General features: G+C 42.7%; 1 protein-coding gene across 4 annotated transcripts in view; it reads right to left on the bottom strand.

Moving 5' to 3' along the window:
* The window catches only part of DOCK8 (dedicator of cytokinesis 8), a 230,735-nt gene that overhangs the window by 99,603 nt on the left and 107,619 nt on the right, over positions 1–23,513 (bottom strand). For all 4 annotated transcript variants that reach the window (XM_025423389.3, XM_025423392.3, XM_025423391.3 and 1 more), the window contains 2 exons: positions 21,329–21,422; positions 20,469–20,631 (listed from right to left, as the gene is read on the bottom strand). In XM_025423389.3, coding sequence (XP_025279174.1) covers positions 20,469–20,631; positions 21,329–21,422 — 257 coding nt within the window. The remainder of the gene's footprint in view (positions 1–20,468; positions 20,632–21,328; positions 21,423–23,513) is intronic.

Genomic DNA, 23,513 nt, shown 5'->3' with positions numbered 1-23,513 from the left:
CTCTTGCTTGATTTAGCCCGTTGTCTATCTGGTGCGAGAAACCAGAGAGAAGAACCTGCCCTGTCATTTATTCCCAAGATGACATCCGTGCTCTGTCCTATGAGCTTCTCCAGTGTGGAGAGCAGCTCAAGAAGCAGCGAAGACAACATTGGACACCTGTTTAAACAACTGGGCACTTTGAACAGCTCTCTAGCAGAGCTGCTAACACAAGTGAGCCAGCAGGAGAGAAAGCAGAGCCTGGAGAAGAGACCCAGGCAGGTCGGCAAGAGGAATGAAGGCCTCTATCAGCTGGTTGATGAGCTCCAGCACTGGCTGGTTGCCGGCATGAAGCAAAGGGAGAGATTTAACAAGAAGCTAAAGTTGTTGGAGGTGAAGATGGAGGATGCTGCATTCTTCAAGCCAGGTGAGCTTTCTCTGACAAAGGTGGTGGAGATCATCATGGTGAGTGGATAGTTATTGATAATCTTAGTTGACTGTGATTTTGACAGATTGGAAAATAAGCTACAACGGCAAGAATCAAGTTGGAGTTATTTTTCCTGTGAAAAACCTGGTTAAGAAGAGTGGCAGTGCTGATTAATTCTTTGTGATACTAATGTTTATGTGTCTTCCATTGTTATGAATGGCAATCTAAACTATGTTTGGAAAAAAAAAAATTGTGTCACTTTTGTGCTCCTGAAGGAATGGCTGGAGAATCACTCAGTTATGTCATGAAGCCAAAAACCTAATCTTTTATTCTCTCTCTTTCCGGTTTCCCTCCCCACCTTTCATTGTCTGTCTTCAATCTCTCTGTGTGTGTCTGCCTCTTTTTTAGCTCCCCCTCACTTTCTCTCTTTCTCTGTGTCTGGACGCATCCGTCTCCTTCCAAGAGTGCAGACATCAGGTTTCCTGCCAAGAGCTGGGGCTGGCTTGTGAGCAAGGCCACTTTACCCTCAGGATGACAGGCACAGAGCCTAAGACCTAGGAACATCTTAAGATGTCACAAAAAATGTCTGAGGGCCTCCAACGTTATTAGCTCCAACATATGAAAATCAAACTTCAATATCACAATGATTTTACTTTTTAAAGAGCTTTATGTATTTGAGAGAGAGAGAGAAGGCACGAGAGAGAGAGAGAGAGAGAGAGAGAGAGAGAGCGTGCCCAAGCAGTGGGAGCGGCAGGCAGAGGGAGATGCAGGCTCCCCCCCAAGCAGGGAGCCTGATGCGAGACTGGATCCCAGGACTCTGGGATCATGAGCTTAGCTGAAGGCAGATGTTTAACCGACTGAGCCACCTAGACGCCCCATGATTTTATTTTTTAAAAGTTTATTTAAGAAATCTCTACACTCAACATGAAGTTTGAACTCAGGACCCCGAGATCAAGAGTCACTTGCTCTTCTGACTGAGCCAGCCAGGTGCCCCATGATTTTAAATTACATGCTTACCACATCTGACATTTTGTTAGTTCATCAATGGCAACTCTACTGAGTTTAACCAACAGGAAAAAAAAATTTCCCCCACTTTGCAGACTGTTATATATATCTATATATAAAGTATATATAGCAAATAGAGAAGTAGGTGCATCTCAAAATGTTTGAAATGACATCTGGTCAAGTGCTTCAGGTTTAGGGAGATCCTAAAAGGATCTTAGCTATGGAGATCCTAGCTATGGGCTAGGAGAATAAAACACCAGTGAAATCAGTTTTGCTCTCTCATTGGTGTTCCTAAAGCTTGAGACACAAGTGTTGGCTTAACAGCAGACCACTAGCAACACAGTCTGAATTGAAGTAGATTGGCTAGTCAATTAGTACCTGGCTCTCCTGCTACAACATATTGAAACAGTTTTCTATATAAAAAGCTCCCCAGTTTTCTAAACAAACATGCTCAGCCTATTTTGGTAACTTCAAAGTATTCCTTTTTCTTTTCTTGGGTTTATTTTATTTTTTTATTTATTTATTCAGAGAGAGAGAGAGAGAGAGAGAGAGGCAGAGGGAGAAGCAGGCTCCATGTGGGGAGTCTGATGCGGGACTCGATCCCGGGACTCCAGGATCACGACCTCAGCTGCAGGCGGTGCTAAACCACTGCACCACCAGGGCTGCCCTTTTCTTGGGTTTAAAAACTCTTTCTTTCTAGCCCTTTCTGCAAAGACAGAGCCAAAGAATGGATGAACTGTTTTTGGACATGGAAATGCAGCACAACCAACTGCATGAATGTGATGCCCTCATTTGAAAACTATGGGAAAAGGTTGGTGGCTCTAACTGCTTTGAATACATTGTTAGCAACTGACTTTGATTCTAAGAGAATGAAATTCAAATACCCATTAATACCAGTGATCTGAAAGTTGTGTCTTTTATCAGGCATTCCAAAGAAACTCGCAAGTCTAGGTACATTCTTTTAAGGTTACTTATGCCAGGTAAGCTGCTGAGGAGGTGGTTTTATTTATTATTCACATTTCGCTGCCAGAAAAATATTTTTTAAATGTAATAATAAAAATAGCTAACATTATCGGGGCATATGGGTGGCTTAGTTGGTTGAGCTTCTGACTCTTGATTTCCACTCACGTCATGATCTCAGAGTCATGGGACTGAGCCATGTGTTGGGCTCCGTGCTCAGTGGAGAGTCTGCTTGGGATTCTCCCTCTGCCCCTCTCACCTGTGCATGTGCTTTCTCTCTCTTTAAAATCAATCAGGAGATCCCTGGATGGCTCAGCAGTTTAGCGCCTGCGTTCAACCTAGAGCGTGATCCTGGAGTCCTGGGATTGAGTCCCACGTCAGGCTCCCTGCAGGGAGCCTGCTTCTCCCTCTACCTGCTTCTCCCTCTGCCTGCGTCTCTGTCCCTCTCTCTCATGAATAGATAAGTAAGATCTTTGAAAAAAATCAATCTTTTTTTAAAAAATGGCTAACATTATTTCTTACTGTGTGCAGGCACTGTTCTAGGCACCTAAGACAGATAGTATGATTACCTTCATTTGATTACCTTCATTTGGCAGATGATAAAACAGAGGCATAGAGAGGATGTATAACTTGCCCAAGGTAACTAGCTAGCAAATGGCAGATGGAATTCAGACCAGGTGCCCTGAGGTTAGACCCAGGGCACATAACCATTGCTAACTCTAAGACCAACAGTAAATGTCTCTTTGGTCCACAGACTCACCAGAACTTTACTATGTGATCCTTTATTATATTATTTACAAGGGCAAAAGGACGTTCGCCCAAACAAACTGTATGATTTTTTTTTAAAAAAAGGCTTGAAATAACGTAGTTAACTCCAAAGATGAGAGTGCGTACTGTCCCTCAGTATTAGAGGTCTTAATGTTTTAAATACATCAAGAACAAACTGAAGTTAGAAATCTTAGAGCACAATATTTGATATATTCTAGAATTACTGAGGAAACCTGCAAACCTAGTATTTTAAATGGGAGCATGCTCTGTGAATACATGCTTATGAGTGAGCTAAGGCTTTGCTACTCAAAGGATGCCCGGGGAGAGGCAGTGTCAGCACCAGTACCACCTGAGAGCCCGTTAGGCTGCATCACAGCCCCGCTGAATCAGAACCTGCATTTTAACGACATCCCAGGTGATTCAAATGCACATTCAAGTTTGAGCAGCACCGATTCAGGAGAACTGATTTGTTTTTAATTTTGCATATAGATGAATCCTAGGGTTCACTGTGTTTCCCTTGTTTTTTGTTTTTTTCCCCTGTGTGGCTGGTAGAAAGCTCAAGGTCACATGTGCAGCTAACTTTTTAAAGAACTGTCAAGGACATGAAGATATATTCTGGTATTAACCTTACCCAGATTTATATTGATTTCTTTCCCCTTATTTTCCTTTCACTCAAATTTTATACTTATTATATAGTCTCCTAAGCTACCCCTGATAATTTTTAGAATGAGGTTTATAAATAAATGCATATAAATAAGGCATTTTCCATGCCTAGCCTTGTCATTCTGTGCTCCTGCCATTATTTGTGTTCGTTCCCGTTTCCAATTCTTAGGTTAAAGCAAAGCGCAAATTCACAAAGGAATCCACAAAAAGTGCAAAGAGAAACCCTTGTGTGTAGGCTGAAGATTATGTCCCAGCTTCAGAAATCAGAGCAAAAGAAAATGCCTGTGACTGTCCTAGGGCACCCTGGGAAATGGAGCAAGATTAGGAGGCACTGGGGAAACTACCACAGCAGCAGCTTGCCTCGCAGTAACCTCTGTGCCTCGCAGGCTTGGCTGCAGTGTTTCATATAAATGCTGGTACTGTATTCTGAACTTTGGGGATCCCTACCCGCCATCCCCACAATCAGCAAACAGTAGTTAAGAAGCCAGAGACAAAATGTTACCAAACTGTTCAGAAACACTGCAATCAATGACCCAATATTCTCCCTCACACAGTCCTGTTACATTAAAAAAAAGAAAAGTGCTCAAAACCAGAAATTAAATGAGAGAAAAAAAGAAAGCAAAACAACAGTAAACTCTTATATACCACTTTTAAAGATTTGGTGGTAACTCTGGGAAACGAACTAGGGGTGTGGAAGGGGAGGTGGGCGGGGGGTGGGGGTGACTGGGTGATGGGCACTGAGGTGGGCACTTGACGGGATGAGCACTGGGTGTTATTCTATATGTTGGCAAATTGAACACCAATAAAAAATAAATTTATAAAAAAATAAAGTTATATGATAAATAAAGAAAGAAAGAAAGAAAGAAAGAAAGAAAGAAAGAAAGAAAGAAAGAAAGAAAGAAAGAAAGATTTGGTGGGGGCTGAATGTCCGTGCTTTCTCAACTGATGAACTACAGTTTGAACGCCACATACGGTGTCTTTACATAGAACGTTATTTTGAATGTGAACTAAATACAGCTCCTATGTTTGCAGAGCACTTTTCTCTTACATCAATCCTGTCCCTTCTTTTTATGAGAGATAAAAATTCGTCTTTACTGAGAGTCTAGAAACCCAGCACTCCTGTTAAATAAAGCAGGCCCTCAAGCTGGGGCAAAGACAATGCCACCTTTTAGAAACACGTCAATGGGGATCCCCGGGTGGCGCAGCGGTTTGGTGCCTGCCTTTGGCCCAGGGCGCGATCCTGGAGACCCAGGATCGAATCTCACGTCAGGCTCCCAGTGCATGGAGCCTGCTTTTCCCTCTGCCTGTGTCTCTGCCACTCTCTCTCTCTCTCTGTGTGACTATGATAAAAAAATAAAAATAAAAAAAAACACACACATCAATGCACGTAAGCTCTCCTTAAAACCCACTCACTTGTTTAAGAAAGGTCTACTAGTTTTCAACAGCACAAGACCTAAAGGGAAAGTTGGGATGTTTACAATCTTACATCTTATCTGGATCAGATTTCCATTGAAAAAGAATCACAAATACATGAGCATTTGAGACCTGCTGGGGAAAACAGACTACTGTAGGAAAAGAGTAAATTTCTCTCCAACCTGACTTGAAACTTTAAAATCCTATTTCTTTGAGCTCTCTTTTTTACTGTAAAAAGTTGTTTTCACTCCTATATTGCAGGCTTGTTTTTTGGAGTTGTGGGTTGTTGAGGGGTATGTGTGGAGACTCTTCTCACCTTTGAGGATCTGTCAAGAAACAGTTATCTTTCAGGGTGCCTGGGTGGCTCAGTCAGTTAAGCATCCTGTTCTTGGTTTCCGCTCAGGTCATGATCATTCATGGTTTGTGAGATTGAGCCCTGCTGTGGGCTCCATGCTCAGCGGGGAGTCTGCTTAAAGATTCTCTCCCTCTGCCTCTACTCCCCTCAAATAAATAAATAAATAAATAAATAAATAAATAAATAAATCTTTAAAAAAAAAAAGATATTATTTTTCTATTAGGGAGGAATGTATTGCAGTTGTCCCAGAAACATGCCAGGTCAACTGGAAGATTCTCCTTAGCAAGCTTTGTCCTCAGCATCCACGGAGTTCATCAACCCTCCATCCTACTCATTCCCACTTTCCCATATTCTTTCAAATTCACACAACTGGAGCGCCCCAACTTTTGTGGTTTGGTTGGAACTGTGGTAGCAGCTTCCAACATGACTCCCAGTAATCCCTGCCTCTTGGTATTCCAACTCTGTGAAATACCTTCCCCTTGTGTGTAGGCTGGACTTGGGGACTTTCTCTTTCCTTTCTTTCCTTTCTTTCCTTCTTTCCTTCTTTCCTTCCTTCCTTCTTATTTTTTATTGTTGTTCAATTTGCCAACATATAGAATAACACCCAGTGCTCATCCCATCAAGTGCCCCCCTCAGTGCCCGTCACCCAGTCACCCCCACCCCCCGCCCACCTCCCCTTCCACCACCCCTAGTTCGTTTCCCAGAGTTAGGAGTCTCTCATGTTCTGTCTCCCTTTCTGATATTTCCCATTCATTTTTTCTCCTTGGGGACTACTTTCTAACCCACAGAATACAGCAGAAGTGACAGGATGTCACTCTGGAGGTTTACATAAAGACTCTGGCTTCTATCTTGCTTACACACACACACACACACACACACACACACACTAGCTTATTCTGAAAAAGCCAACTGCCATGTTGTGAGCTGCCCTCTGGAGAGACAAATACAACAAAAAATTTACAAAGGACTCTCGCCATCAGCTAGTCATCAATGAAAGACTATATAATCCAAGAGGAACTGAATCCTGTCAACAACCCCATGAGTGAGCTTAGAAATGAATCCTCCCCTAGTTGACCCTTACGGTGATCACAGCCCTGGCTACCACATAGCCTGGGAGATAACAACTGTTGTTTTATGCTGTAAAGTTTTTGTTACACAGCAACAGATAACTAACATGAGCATATATATTTTTAAAAAGCACGTGTCAGGTATTCGTATTTGCTGATATTTAAACTTGTGATTCCTTTAGAAAATGATTTACCTTAGAGAATTTTTTTTAAAGATTTTATTTATTTATTCATGAGAGACAGAGAGAGAGAGAGGCAGAGACACAGGCAGAGGGAGAAGTAGGCTCCATGCAGGGAGCCTGACATGGGACTCAAACCCGGGACTCCAGGACCACGCCCTGGGCCGAAGGCAGGTGCTAAACTGCTGAGCCACCCAGGGATCCCCACCTTATAGAATTTCTGTCTCTTAACTGGATCTCAGAGTTATTCTCCTGGCCTAAGGAATATAATATAATATAATATAATATATAATATAATATAATATAATATAATATAATATAATATAATATAATATATATTATATATATATATAATATAATATATAATGGCAACCTATACCATCATGTTCTCAGTATCAAAATAGCCTCTTTGGCATCAGTCCAATCTCCAATGAAATATAGAACTTGAGAATTTCTAAAAATATAAGTAATTTTTCTTTGGTTCTAGCTCTGATTCCATTACCCAAATTAATTAATGTCTCCTCAAGAGGCTGTGACAGGTTAGAGAAAATGTAAGAAGACTGCTAAGAAGTACTAGCTGCACATGTCCTTCCTTCTCCTGTGAAACGGCAATTTTTCTTTTAAAGATTTTATTTTGTTTGTTTTTATGATAGTCACACAGAGAGAGAGAGAGGCAGAGACACAGGCAGAGGGAGAAGCAGGCTCCATGCACCGGGAGCCCGACGTGGGATTCGATCCCGGGTCTCCAGGATCGCACCCTGGGCCAAAGGCAGGCGCCAAACCGCTGCCCCACCCAGGGATCCTGAAACAGCAAATTTTTAATGAAATCTTCCCCAAGTAAAAACAGAACGAATGTTTCAATAATATTTGGTGCTTTCTGAAAGACTTAAAATTTGAGTTTAAAGACACTGCGTCAAATAAATAAATAAATAAATAAATAAATAAATAAATAAATAAATAAATAAACTGTGTCAATGCCAAAATCTGGACTGGGCTGCATTTTTTTAAAGACCACCACACAGAATTGTCACATGGATAAGGAACATGAACCAACCTATAAGCTCTTTTAAGGAACAGAGGGAGCACATTTTTTCCAGGCTTTGCAAATAGTTTCCTAAAACAAATCTGCCAGCTGACAAAAACATACACATACCAGAAAATTTCCAATCTCTGCTGTTGCTGAAACTGACTCTTTTTTTTTTCCTTTGGGGCAGAGACTTTATTAACACAAAGTTAAGACTTTAATAACACGAAGGAACTAGCCCTACCTATTCAAAACAAACAAACAAACAAACCAGCCAATAAATAAGTAAATACTGTTCGTTAAAATGCTTGCTGCATCATTCCTGATGGTTTCAATACTGTCAGATGCTTCAGTTTAGGTTGGGGAAGCAAATAGTGTAATTGGGAGTGCATCCACTAAGACACGAATTGTCCAGATGCCCCCAACTCCCTCTATAAACATATGCCTGCCTTGGGGAGAGAGAAGGCTCGTCTGGGTTTTGGGGGTGGGAGAACTTGCAAAGATCTCGAGGTGGTTGCACGACAAAGCTACCTGCATGTCTCTCAGCAGATGGGCTCACCTCTAAGTGATTCTGGTCTCTCTTAAGAGACTGAGCTGTGCTTCCAAAGAGATGGATCACTCTTGGTCTCTTTCAACGCTGAGCATAACGCCTGGCATGGATAGAGGCCCTAAAATACTGGACAGGTGAATGCATCAACATTATTCAAAGGGGCAACTCCTGCTAGATGTGCAAGGTTTTTCAAAGGACAGACGGTGTGGAGGGAGTACAGGGACGAGTTCTCACTCTCCATGCTCTCACCAATGTGACAAGTCTGTGGAGGCTGTGCTCATCCCCAGACAACTCGGAAGGCTGAGTAACTGTCACTGTCATGGGCTCTGATTCTCCTTGCCCTAGAGATGCACAGGGTTAACACATCCTTGGCTGCTGGCCAGGGACATGGATGTTCAGGCCAGGGTTTGGGTTAGCTCCAACACAACTCTGGGCAAAGACATTAAAGACCCCATGAAAGAAGCAGCCTGTGCGCCCTGGCCCCCATAAGGCTGTCACAGTGGGGTCGTGCTCAGCAAGACAGTGATTCTTGCTCACATCACCTACCACAGTTCCTGGAAACATCACCTACCTCAGAGGAGCGCTTAGGCTCTCAGGCCTATTGCCTAGTGCCTCAGCAACTTTGGAGGTGTCACTTTCAGAGCTGTGCACCTAGAGTCACCCAGCAGCCTCTGGTCAGAGCCTGCACTGGGGTTCATCAGGCATCCTTTCGGCTGCAGGTGTCTTTCGCCATGTCCTCTGCAAACGGTCACACACCCAATATCCACCCAACAAGCACAGGAACTGCTGGGAGGTGCTGATATGTCTATAGAATCATGTATTAGGTAAATGCTATATTTCTGGGCAAATCCTGATCCTCAGCGGGAAAGTTCTACATAGCTACAGTGCAAAAAATAGAGGGTTTACCCAACACTTGCTGTGGCTAGAGAGCTGGCCAGGAACTTCTGTCAGAGCAGCTCTACTGGAAAGCATTGACCACTGCCACCATCCTGTCCCGATGAGTAAAGAGACCCTGGACATAACAAGGACAGCTCTCTACCCTTCACAAGCTCCCTTCCTATTCCACTTTATCAATACCAATTCAGTGAATGTGGCTCTGCCTACTGAGTAGATCCTATAAACCCCCAGGGTCTGCTTCATCCTCACAGAATCTAACTCATTAAATGGAGACTGGCCTGAATTCCAGGACCAGGGAAAGAAAACAGAGAAGGAAATAATGGGACTATCAAAATATTTTACATGATGTAAACAAAGTTTACAATGTTTCAATGACAGCTTCATGGCAGTTAAAGGAACTGCAGACAGGGACGCCTGGGTGGCTCAGTGGATGAGCATCTGCCTTTGCCTCAGGTTGTGATCCCAGAGCCTGGAGATTGAGTCCCACATTGGGCTCCCCGCAGGGAGCCTGCTTCTCTCTCTAGGTCTCTGCCTATCTCTGTGTGTCTCTTATGAATAAATATTTTTTTAAAGCTGCTTTTTATGTTCAGTCTCAACAAAATTTCATTGGTTTCAAAATATTATTGCAGGAAGAGGCTGGGGATCCTAAGTGTTCTCGGTTTGCTTTTTCACCAAGTAAGGACAGACCATTAATTTGAAGTTTGTTTTTTACAAAAGAGAAAGCAGCCATCAATCTACGCCTTCACGTGTGGGGAGGCTGGCGAGGACGGTGAGAGAAAGCCCATCGCAGGAAAGTGAATCACCATCTTTCCCTCTTCCTCTCCTCCCTGGGAAGATCCCATTGAGGTTACAAGAGAATTACAGGAGCATCCAAGGGTCCTGGATGGTGTGCACTTTGGCGGCACCCAGCTCAACGGTGGTGAAGCAAAAAGTTGTGCCATCAGGATAAGCAAAGACCAGTAGTGCAAGGAGGAACAGAGAGAACACAATTCTGAACTTGGGGTGAGCTAAGGCTTTTGCATTTCTCTCTCTCTCCCTCTCTCTTTTTCAATTTTCTCAAAGGTGAAATGGAATAAGGGCCCATCTGTGTGTGTCACCCTGGCGGGCGTGAACTAGCAGCCTGACGTGGCAACAATGCAAATCTATGAATAACACGAAGGAACTAGCCCACGTCCTATCTGTGAATCTAAGGCGGGATCTCAGAGGAGCTGCTGCACTGCTCTTGGGACTTTAATAGGAGAGAAAACACCACTAATGTCACCCCCATGAAGAAAGTGGTGAGGGGCAAAGGAACCACAGGTGTGGTTTTAAAACCTGAAACTCTAAGAAAAGTTGAGAAATGAGCTTCGAGATGTTTTTATTGCTCAGTGTAGGATTTTTTTTTAAGATTATTTATTTATTCATGAGAGACACAGAGAGAGAGAGAGAGAGAGAGAGGTAGAGAAAGAAGCAGGCTCCATGCAGGGAGCCCGACGTGGGACTCGATCCCTGGTCTCCAGGATCAGGCCCTGGGCTGAAGGCAACACTAAACTGCTGAGCCACCTAGGCTGCCCTCAGTGTGGGATTTTTAATCTTCGACATTGAAATCTCTTTCAAATCTTTCAAAGGATGGGCAGTCCTGTTGGCCCGGTGGTTTGGCGCCCACCTTTAGCCCAGGGCCTGATCCTGGAGACCCGGGATCGAGTCCCACGTCGGGCTTCCTGCATGGAGCCTGCTTCTCCCTCTGCCTGTGTCTCTGCCCCTCTCTTTCTCTCTCTGTGTTTCTCATGAATAAACAAATAAAATCTTTAAAAAAATAAAATAATAAAATAATTCAAAGGAGCCAGGAAGTTGAATTCTTCGACCATTATCCTTATTAAACTACAATGTTTCTATTTCTACACTGCTGTGTGGATCTCAGTTTACCTTTTATTTTTCAAAAATCTTTATTTGGCAGAGAGAGAGCACGCACAAAAGCAGGGGGAGCAGCAGAAGGAGAGGGAGAGAGAGAGAGAGAGAGAGAATGCGCAGCAGCAGGCTCTCTGCTGAGCAGGGAGCCCTATGCGGGACTTGATCCCAGGACTCCAGGATCATGACCTGAGCCCAAGGCAGATGCTTAACCAACTGAGCCACCCAGGTGCCCCTCCCCACTGGCCAGTTTACCTTTTTAGGCTGTCAAACAAAGCACCTAAAGCAAATGAGGTAGAACTGACACATTTTTAGTTTTATGACCATTTTGGCATTTAGGCCTGCAGATAAAGGAAATCCATCTTTTAATTATAAAAGATACATGAATTCTGACTGATGATCATTTTTAGAAATTACCTTCTGACCCGGTAAAACTGAGTCCTTTCCTACTACTGAGCTATTGGTAGTTGAATTTACAGCAGCAAAATTTAAAATAGTAAAGTCTATTTTACTGTGTGCTGGGGGGGCTAGCCTGCCCTGCCCAACCCCTACCCCACTCTGTCCCCTGGGAAGATCTAACATTTGGACCCAGGGCATTGTGACTTCTGTTGAGAAGGGTCAGGGGCACCGGGTCTGAGGCCTTGAAGCCACAGGACCTCTATCATGAGTGGGAGCTGTTAAAACATCTGTGCTTTAGGGACACCCAGTTGGCTCAGTGATTGAGTGTCTGCCTTCATCAGTCCAGGGCGTGATCCCAGGGTCCTGGGATCGAGTACCACATTGGGCTCCCCGCAGGGAGCCTGCTTCTCCCTCTGCCTAAGCCTCTGCCTCTCTCTCTGTGTCTCTCTCATGAATAAATAAATAAAATCTTAAAAAACAACCCCCCCCCCACACACACACACACCTGCTTTAGAGATGGCCAAACCTGTCGCGGGAAGAGCAGGGGAAATTCTCACTCCGGATCATCTATAAAGCACATGAGGAGGTCAGAACTGAGCAGGAGAAAGCTAAAAAGGAAAGAAGCTGTTTTCCACTGCATGGCAAGGGAAGCAAAAGGAAACAATACCCCTAAAGGATAGCTCGTCAGAAGGCAAAGCACTTCAAATAACCAATTTGAAAATAATAATTTTTTAAAAACCGAAGTCTCAAAATCAAAGAAAGAGCGTGTTCTGATTTTTAGGAGGCTCCTTCTAACCCAGGCTCACTGTTCACCATCATAATCAAATGCAGGCCCAGAGCTGCTTTATTTTCAGCGCCGTTTCCCTGGTGCTTCTGCTTCATCAACCTTATGCTCCCTGCTCGTGTCCAAACAGGATGCTGCATGAACCTGCCTGCTGGGTGCTGGATAAAGGACCCGAGGGAAGAATGACACCACCATTCAGTGGACAGAGCGGGATCCTTCCTGACGACGGTCACCCTCACGCATGGTGGACGACTGTGGGACTGTGCAATCGGGGCCATCACCGCACACACGACCTCCTCCATGACATTTCCTCACCGCCCCTCATCCTTTCTTCAAACAATTTTTTGAGTACTGTTGCCATGCAACGTGGCATTAGTTTCAGATGCACAACATGGGGCTCCAAAATGTGCCAGGTTTCTAAGATCATGATTTCCTGAATGAAAGAACTTGACCGGTCAGAATATGTCTTTGCCCCCCCCCCCCCCCCAAATGACAGTAGCAGTCTCTTGGGACATTGGAATACTTCTCAGTTTCTCTCCGTCCTGCGCTTCAAGGGCAAAAAGATAAAGTGTGTGTTTTCCTTTAATAAATCATGACTCTATCTGCTTTGTAATGGAAAAAAAAAGTAACTGGCTGTGTGGGCACCTAGAAAGTGAGCAAATTGTGCCCTCAAGTGGTCGAATGTTGAACTGGAAGGCTGGCTTGGCAAAAGCTGCGATTGATTGTTGCTAAGTCACCTTAGGTCGCTGGCTCCCCTCCAGATCTCTTTCATTCTGAAAAGGAGGAGGACAACTGAGTTTTGGAGCAAGGCATCAGAAGAGTGGGATTGTGTTCTGCGTTTATTACTGAGACCAACTTGCCACAGCGATGTCACATACGGGGACTTAAGTATTTGGATGATTCAGGCACCAGGGATTCACTTTGCTTTTGCCTGTCTTGCACTGTTGTTCTAAATAAAATGCTTGTTTATAATAATGTTTGTATTCCACAAGCAACTGCTTGCTAAGGCTAGTAAAACCAAGGCCTGGGTTTTAGGGCTGCCTGTAAGGCAGAGTTCTTTCAACATCTCTTTAAAGGGTGAATAGGAGAAATTTCGCCAATAAATATGCTTGCACAGGTGTGAAAAGTTATGTGAGATTTCTTTTTCATTGTAACATCATTTGTTACAAAAGACTGGTAACACCTTAGAAGCTCATTGTCATGGGTTAAGTAAATCATGATACTTCTAAATGAGATTCAGTGCCGCTGTAAAAGAGGAGGCAATTTTTTGTATTCATATACAAGTGCTCTCCAAAATCCAATATTCAATGAGAAATCAAGATGCAGAACAGTGTGGAGATTTTGCTATACTTGCATTGTGAAAGGACAAATACCAGGGCTATATTGGCTTGTACAGACATCATTTATCTCTGGAAGGATACACTTTGATAAAAATGGTTGTTTCCAAGGGTCAGAATAGGATTGAACTGTGGAATTTACATGATTTTCATCTATTTTGTTCACTAGTTATTTCTCTAGTGTTTAGAAAAGGGCCTGGAACACTGGAGGCACTCAATATTTGTAGAATAAGTAAGCGAATAAGATCATATATATATTTATATATACATTTATATTTTATATATGCATATATTATATATAATATGTAAATATAAATGTGTATACACACACACACACACACACACACACACAGATACCCACACACACACATATTTAAAAGCTTGTCCCCAAGGAAGGTATTGGATAACTAGAAGTCAGGAGAGGGAGAGAGAATTTTCACTTTGCATTTTTGTACTTTAATAATTTAGAGCCATCAGAATAGATTATGTGTTCCAAGATAAATCCAAACAACTCAAGACACAAAAAGAATGGGGAGTTATCATTTTGATAGTTATATAAGGAAGGTACTGTTTGATGGTGATTTACACCAAGGCCAATCACATCAGAAACCACCAGTTGTTCATTAGCAATGATGTTGGGAGTATTAACGGCATCTGAGCATATTGCGCTATAAAAAACACTGTCCTCATGTGGAGCAATTTCCTACCCCAGGACTTGGTCTTTGCCAAACTCATCTCACCTGATAATCCAACATAAGCTGGGATCAATTCCCAAGTCAGGTGGATAGAGTTGCTTGGCCCTCTGTAGCAGGGTCTCCAGGTGGGGCTGGATATTTGCACCTTTTTCTAATTCTCCACAGCCGACTCTGAGATACCCCCAGACCCCAGCACACAGCACTGAAAAGATCCAGTCTGGATATACAGCCAGCTAAGCTCAGATTAGGAGTCCATTTTCTTGGACCAAATAAAAGTCTCTCTCAAGGACACCTTCTACTCTCCAAGCCCGGGCTCCTTCCTAACCACCTCATCCAGAATTATCTCTGGTTCATTCCTTCTCTTATAAATCCTATTCACTAAATTTTAGCTTTCAGACACCCATTCAGGATTAGCTCGCACACTGGTCCTGTCCCATTCTCTTTACCTCTGTGGGATGCAGCTCTGACGGCAGTTTTCAACATCCTGCTCCCCCCGTGATATGGGAGGCACCTCCCTGTTAAAGCAGACATCAGGCGAGCTTTGGGGAATGCAGACTGCTGGTCTGAGAACATTCTGCTAAATAGGAGGAGGCCTGAAAACAGCTCATTATCCATCAAAGAAATCATGTTCTAACTGATATACTTGTTCTCAGCAAGCACAGTCCTCCACAGCAAGTCGGCTAATTGGATAAAAAGGCCTCAGAGCCTTTGGAGGGCTGGGATAAGAGATGAAAACGCACTTTCTGCGCCTTTCTCTGATATAATCACCAGCTAAAGGGACGGCAAGGAGGTTAACAAGCTCATTACAACCTCAGCGCCTGTGATCTCCACACACACCCCCGTGGAAGCCGCAGGACCAGGTGCCCTGAAAGGTCAGGCTGGGCCCCGGCGGCAGCCCCGCTGTTCCCCTCCTGCCCCCGCCGGAAGGCAGCAGCTGGTGTCCCCAACACCAGCTGCGGGTGGGGTGGGGGCCCTGGGAAATAAGCCAGGAGTGGCCTCAAACATGCCACTGGGCTGACAACTAGTGTGTTCTTAATCTGGCCATGGAGAAAGGAGCGCCAAAGTCAGATGCGGATAATCCTGTGGATCAACCTCATTTTCCCAGCTGTTCTGCTCTACTTTCAGAATCACTGTCCTGCTTGTGACTTTGCAAAGGGTCTGGGCTGGGTCTGTGTCAGAGAGTGCTTGTCTATCATCAGGCCTCTACCCCTTGGGGTTGCACATGGCAACACAAATGGCCAAAGCTCCTAGTTTGGGAGACGTTGGCATTCCTGGGAATAGCACTTCTTGCTCTAGAAGTTGGCCTCTTCCCTCAGAACGTGTGTCTCTTCCAAGTGACTGCCCCGCGATGGCTCATGCGGATATTTCTGGAGCCCAGTGTGGTACTCCTATAACTGATCTAGATTATTCCTTAAAGCACTCTGAATAGAGCATAGGCACCAAGGTGGATGCCGCAGAGAGTACAGTGTGAACGCTGCTCCTTTTGGTCCAAGGTGGTGACTCTGAGGGTACCTGAAGAGGTGGGAGGAATGAGGGGATTGAGGACAGGAAATCAATGTCAGATTTCATCATCTCACATCATCACAAGAAGAGTGGTCCACAGGCTGGTGAAGCCCAAGAGAAAGAAAGAGCCAGGGCAGCCCAGGTGGCTCAGTGGTTTAGCGCCACCTTCAGCCCAGGGTGTGATCCTGGCAACCCAGAATCGAGTCCCAGGTCGGGCTCCCGGCATAGATCCTACTACTTCCTCTGCCTGTCTCTGCCTCTCTCTGTCTCTCATGAATAAATAAATAAAATCTTTAAAAAAAAAAAAAAAAAAGGAGCCAGAAGTTTGATTCAGCAGTCCTAGTGGCCTCAAAGGCATGACCTCAGTTTGTGTCAAGATTTCAAAAGCCCATGTGATACGTCACACATTCCTGACTCAAAATTCTCGCCTACCATGGAAAGGGGTTGCACACTACAAGCAGCCTGGAAGAAATGGCTGAGGCACACTCTGAAAAGCCATTCTGCACTGGACAAAATTAAGGAAGAATTCACCACAAAAGAAAGAACTGGAAGTAATACTCTCTGCCGCAGACCTACTAGATATGGATTTAAGTGCCATGTCAGAAATACAATTCAGAAGTACGATTATTAAATGACTGTGGCTCTGGATAGAAGCCCAAAGGGCTCTAGAGGAAGTCAATGTCAGCCTACCCTAACCCCATTTTATTTGAGACTCTGTGACAGATGCTCCTTTAGAGACATAAAAATAAGTTCTACTGGGTTCTACCCACACGGTGGTAAACTGAAGCCTCACCCATATCAGAATCCTTTAATGTGTGGCTCTGGCCACCACTCCCATTCAAGTCCAGAAAACATCTGCTGTTAGACCCAGGTAAGGGCCCCTTCCACCAAGGGAGATTTGCAGCCCAGGTGAAAATGACATAAATTTGAAATTCAAATCCTGCAAGCGTCCTGCAAGTGGTCCTTGCTGGACCACTAGATGTATCCCTTCACAAGTCCCAGGTAGATCAAATTTCTACAAGTCAGGCCATAGTTTGAATTCATGAGATGGACCCTCTATAAAACAAGGAATTATGCCTGAATTTACCAGCTCTGTAAATTTTAATTTTCATTTCCTTGATTTTGGAAATGGGATGCGGCTGTGACCAGGATCAGAGACCACAGCCACGTGAACAGGGAAGGTCACCTGTGTGCCAAACCCATAGCATGATGCCCAGAATTCAACTAAGTCAAGGGAAAACTTTTCTTTTTTCTTTTTTTTTTTTTTTAAGGGAAAACTTTTCTAAAAGAAAAAGGAACCACTGTCCCTGCTGAAATGATAAGAATTTGTGGGACAAGAGAGGACTTCAGGGCAGACCCACCATTCATACCATAATGGAAAGAGGTTTAGAGATCTTTGCTTGGAAAGAGACTTTGATGGGAGGGGAAGGGGATAGAAAAGCCACAATGTTACAGGTCTCTTGAAGCACAAGGAGATGAGAAGGCACAAAGGGGATGGGAATTTGGACAGAGATGAGCAGACTAGGTCAGCAAAGGCCAACAGTCAGCTCACCCATCTAACCCGCGGTTCAGATCTGACTCAAGTCTGCCATTTCTGTTTTGTGAAATGGGACTGGAGGGACAAGATTCATCCAGGGCTGGGTTGCTGTGAAGACCAACCTAATCAGAACCACTCAAAAGCATGTGAGGACTGCTCCAGAAATACTAAACATTTAATAAGAACATAAGAGATTTAGACCAGAAGCCCTACAAATTCCTTGATGCTTTCCCATAGTGAGGTTCAAAGCCAATTTCATGGTTAGGCTCCTTCCTCACACAAGCTATAAAGTATGGTGGCCTAGGAGCCAAGAGAAGGCACTGAAGGGGGACTAGAGACCTGGTTCCTAATGGGCTGGACTTGGCATGGCTAGAGTGTCCAGCAGAACTAAAGAACAATCACTGTGCACCTGTGGGTCCTGTTCACACGATGCCAAGTCAGGTTCAGAGGAGTCTGTCCAGACTTGTCCTTGTTAGAACTCCTACATCTCCCAATTATCTGGTGCACTAATGCATTCTGAGTCCTGCTGTGATGTAATTAAGGGCTAATGTTTGCAGCCAGGAGTAGAAAGAGTTGTAAATGCCTCCCCTGGGTAATTAAATGCTGAGGAGAAGTTGAACGACTACAGAATTCATTTGATGCAAGTTTATTCCAATGCCACAAGCATTTCTTTTTCCAATTATAGGATCGGGTGTCTAAAAAGATACAAACAGAGCATCCCCAAGCAAACATTTTCGTGCCTTCATCTCCCTCTTGGGAATGGGGAGCTGAAACCACTATCCCAGAAATTCTTACTTATCTAGGAAGGGGGAGTGGAGCTGAGTTTATATTTAAGGAATGAGAAAAGATAATCAAGAGAGGCTTCAGAATGGGGAGATAACAGTACTGATAGAAAGGTCTGTTTCTAAGTTGAGTGGATGCTTGTTTGTATTTGTCCCTGTAATGTCTGACTTCAACGAGCTATCCACTTACCCTCCCTGGGTCTCAATTTTGTGCATCTGGAGATGTGGCGGTAGGAACTGGGTGAGTTCAGAAATTCATTGCATTTCAGTCCCACATTTGCACACATCCTACTGGGAAGTCTGAGTGAGGATCTGGGGGGTAATGAGCTAACTTATACTGCTGGAAGGATTGCAAGTTGGTGCAATTTGGGGGGGAAGGGCAGTACGAAATAAAACTGAAAATGTGTATCACTTGTCACCCCTCAACTTTTAGGCACGTTGCTTAAGGAGACTCTCCCACATGTGCACAAAGAGGCAAAGACAAAGATTCTCACTGCAGTGTCTGTAAGTTCCCTGAACTGGAAAAAGACATAAATGTCTATCAATAGAAAAATAAGAAACAGATAAACAAAATATGGCCTCCTCACACAATGGAATACTATACAGCAATTAAAAAGTGACTGCTGTTGGGGGATCCCTGGGTGGCTCAGCGGTTTGGTGCCTGCCTTTGGCCCAGGGCTCAATCCTGGAGTCCCAGGATCAAGTCCTGCATCGGGCTCCCGGCCTACTTCTCCCTCTGCCTGTGTCTCTGCCTCTCTCTCTCTCTCTCTCTCTCTCTCTGCCTATCATGAATGAATGAATGAATGAATAAATAAATATTTTTTTTAAAAAGTGACTGCTATCTGAACCTATATTAGTATTTCCAAAACACAAGCTGTTAAGGACTTCCCCTTGGTTAAATTTGTGAAAATCTGGGTAATTATGTAGGATAATGATTATAACGGAATACAACCCATCAAAACAATAAAATCCACGAATCCACAATAATAACCAAAAAAGAAAAATTATACTGTTGTATGAAAAGTGCAGTGTAACTAGAGTGTAGAGCTATTTGTGTACATTTTAAATGAATATAAAAATAATACCATTCTGTGTTAATGTGTATATGTGAAACCAGAGAAAATAGAAGAAAAGAACCATCCAAGTTCATAATAACAGCAGTGTTTGGGAAGCAAGGTGGAAATCTGTCTGTGATTGCAGGTCGGGGATAAAGGAGACTTTAAGGTAACCAGTAAGAATGTATGTGTGCACATATCTAAAATACAAGAAACAACAAATGTCATTTCTGGATGGTGGAGAAAAGGTACTTGTTATAACATTCTTCTGCAATTTAAAAAATCTTCTCTAGGGGCACCTGGGTGACTCAGTTGGTTAAAGATCTGCCTTCAGCTCAGGTCATGATCCTGGGGTCCAGGGATGGAGTCCTGCATTGGGTTCCCTGCTCAGCAGGGAGTCTGGTTCTCCCCTTCCCCCTCTACCCTTCTCATGCTCTTGCTCTCTCTCTAATAAAGAAATTAAAATTTTTAAATAAATAAAAGTAAAAAATCTTCTCAAAATAAAAACTAAAATATGCAAGCAGCAATGCCTTTGTGTGGACAAGCTCCTTCAGAGCCCCCTGCAACGGCCTCCAAGAAACCAAGGCAACCTAACCTCTTAGGACTTTACTGTCTAGCTCTAAGCTGCCCAATATGGTCGTCACCAGCCATTTGCAGCTATTTGATTTTAAAGTAAAATCAATAAAAGTTAAATAAAATCACAGTTTCCATTCTTCCATTGCTCTAACCACAATTTAAATGCTGAACAGCTGCATTTGGTTAGTGGCTCCTGTACTGGGCAACAAGCATAATAAAGATTTCTACCACTGCTATAAATGTTATTGGACAGAGCTAGTCTTGGGCTAAAAATCTTTCTTTTAGATGATAAGAACATTTTAAATCATGTTATTCTTTCCCTAATACTCCCTTCTGCACATAGGAAAACCAAGGTAATGACTAGGAAGATTATTTCATTTCTGGAAGGAATATGTCCACTATAATCTCAAATACCAGCTATGACTACAGTAACATGCTCAAGTTAAATAAAATTAGATAAACCATTTTTAGAAACTGATCTAACAATTACCCATAATTGTTACATAAACATCCTATTTCATTTCCCCCAAAACTTAGGACATAAGATTGGTTGAAGGATAATGAGAGCGTTCTCCAAACAAAATTCTAAGTGTGAGTTCCATGGTTTCTTGTGAGCCTTAGTTTCTCACCTATACACAGTATGAGGGACATAGACCTCCCGGACTGGAAATTCCAAAATCTCTTTGTGTGGACGTGTCCGGTTTTCAGGAAAAGGTTTCACTGGCAGCATTTCGGGAGTCAGACAGCAATTGATGACCTCTGGAGCTGGAGAAATTTCCAGTCTGAGCAAGCCTAAAGAGCGAAAACACGACTATTTCAGTAAAGATGCTATCACGTTACATGGGAATCAAGAAAGACTGTTGTACTATATTTCTTTTATGATAGAATAATTAGTGGGAATGTAAGAGTTTTGGAATTCCCAGCTAGTTTCCTATAGTTGGAGAAAAATTATGTTATGAGAACTTTTGGGATTTAATTTCTAGAAGTTAAAAAGCAAGGAGTTGTACAATGAATAGAAATGGATCTTTAAACTTCCTTCTGAAAATACCACACAATAATAGCATATGGTTAAGTAACTATTAGTCATTTTCAAACTGGGTTCCCTGGTACTCCAGGTACTGCAGAAGTGCCTCAAGACCTATAGCTGATAGTAAGGAAGATGCCCTCAACTTCTACCAAAGTATCTCACTTTCATTTTTCTTTTTATACGGGGTTCCATACAATAATTTTATTTGATAAAAGAGGCTCCTCTGTTCAAACAATTATCTGATTATCTGAGAAACCGGTTCTAAAGCATGATGTTCCTTTGATAGAAATATTAATAGATTTTCCAAAAAAGGTAGACCAATTCAGACTCTTAACTCCTAACGCAAAACCCCACATTTCACTTAGCAAACATTATTTTATAAACTGTAGCATTAGACAAATAATGTGTCTACTCATAAACGGCTTTGGCACAGCTAGAGAGGAAAAGACAAGCCATCCACACCTGGAATTGACTTGACTCTTCTCTGTAAGGATGAAGATCTTTTGTAGTCAGCCAAAAACTTGAATAAGTCTTCATCACTAAGGCGATCCCCCTCCTAAAAAAAGCAAAGTCGAGGTTATCACAGATGCATCACTGGCTCCTGGGGTAGGGCCAATAACTTCCAGGAAGATTTTGATCTTTAAGTTTTATTCTAACACACTTTTCATAGAAATTAGGATTATGGCCAATGCTGAAATAATTTAGTTCAACCTCTTGTCAAATATTCCTTCCTAGACACATATATCAATGGAATAGAACAGAAAACCCAGAAATAAACCCACAATTATAGGGCTAATCTTCAACAAAGGAAGAAAGAATATCCAATGGGAAAAAGTCTCTTCAACAAATAGGTGTTGGGAAAACTGGACAGGTACATGCAAAAGAATGAAAATGGATCACTTCCTTACACCATACATAAAAATAAACTCAATGGACAAAGATCTAAATGTGAGAGTTGAAACCATAAAAATTTTTGAAGAAAGCACAGGCAGTAAATTTCACTGACATTGACTGGCCATAGCAAAATCTTTCTAGATATGCCTACTGAGGTAAAAGAAACAACAGCAAACTATTGGGACTACATCAAAATGAAAAGCCTCTGCACAGTGAAGGAAACACTCAACAAAACTAAAAGACAATCTATACAGAATGGGAGATCTTTGCAAGTGACATATTTGATAAAGGGTTAGTATCCAAAATACATAAAGAATTTATAAAATTTGACACTCAAAAAACGAATAGTCTAATTAAAAAATGGGCAGAAGACATGAATAGCCATTTTTCCAAAGAAGACATCCATTTGACCAATGGACACAAGCAAAGATGTTCAATATCACTCATCATCAGGGAAATGCAAATCAAAGCCACAATGAGATATCACTTTACACTGGTCAGAATGGCTAAAATCAAAAACACAAGAAACAACAAGTGTTGACAAGGATGTGGGGAAAAAAGAACCTTCATGCATTGTTGGTGGGAATGCAAACTGGTGCAGCCACTGTGTACGGAGTTTCCTCAAAAAGTTAAAAAATAGAACTACCCTATGACCCAGTAATCAAACTACTGAGTGCTTACCCCCAAATTACAAAAGCAGTAATTTAAAGAGATCCATGCACTCCTACATTTATAACAGCATTATTCACAACACCCAAATTATGGAAGTAGTTCAAATGTCTCCCAATGAATGGATAAAGAAGATGTGGTATCTATACTATGGAATACTACTCAGCCACCAGAAAGAATGAAATCTTACTTTTTGCAATGACATGGATGGAACTAGTGGATATAATGCCAGGCAAAATAAGTCAGTTAGAGAAAGACAAACACCGTATGATTTTAGTCACATGTGGAATTTAAGACACAAGACAAATGAACAAAGAGGGAGAAAAAGAGGCAAAACAAGCAACAGATTTTTTTTAAAGATTTTATTTATTTATCCATGAGAGACAGAGACAGAGAGAGAGAGAGAGAGAGAGAGAGAGGCAGAGACACAGGCAGAGGGAGAAGCAGGCTCCATGCAGGGAACCTGACATGGGACTCGACCCAGGTTTCCAAGATCACACCCTGTGCGGAAGGCTGGGCTAAACCGCTGAGCCACCCGGGCTGCCCAAGAAACAGATTCTTCACTTTAGAGAACACACTATGGCTACCAGAGGAGTGGTAGGTAGGGGATGGGTGAAATGGGTGATAGGGATTAAGTAGTACACTTGTAAGGAAAGTCATTAATTAATTAACTAATTAAAATAAAGACTGCTCCATGGATGATTAAAAAGAAAATGCATCCATTCTTTTCAGGGTAGAGATTTCAGTGTATCAACTTGACATGCCTCATCAATTATGTTATTTAGTTCTTCTATATCATGACTTTGCATTCCCTATGCTTATTTCTTTGTTGGAAAAATGGGATAATAATGGAGCCTCCCTCAAAGGATTGCTTAAAAGAACACACGAGTTTACTTAATACTGAAGGCATTCAGAAGAGTGCTTCTGGGTCTAAGTGTTCGATAAAATGCTGCCATTCTATGGGTTGATTTGTCCATTTGGTCTGTCACAGGCTAAGCCAGACAATTAAAAATTTGCTTCTAGGGACATTGCATAAACAAGAAACAAAAGACTGACCATAAATCTGCAATTAGATCAGATTACT

The sequence above is a fragment of the Canis lupus genome, chromosome 1 (assembly GCF_003254725.2).
Source record: "Canis lupus dingo isolate Sandy chromosome 1, ASM325472v2, whole genome shotgun sequence".
Lineage (NCBI taxonomy): Eukaryota > Metazoa > Chordata > Mammalia > Carnivora > Canidae > Canis > Canis lupus.
Note: the sequence above shows the minus strand (reverse complement) of the source record. Positions and strands in the feature narration are given on the sequence as shown.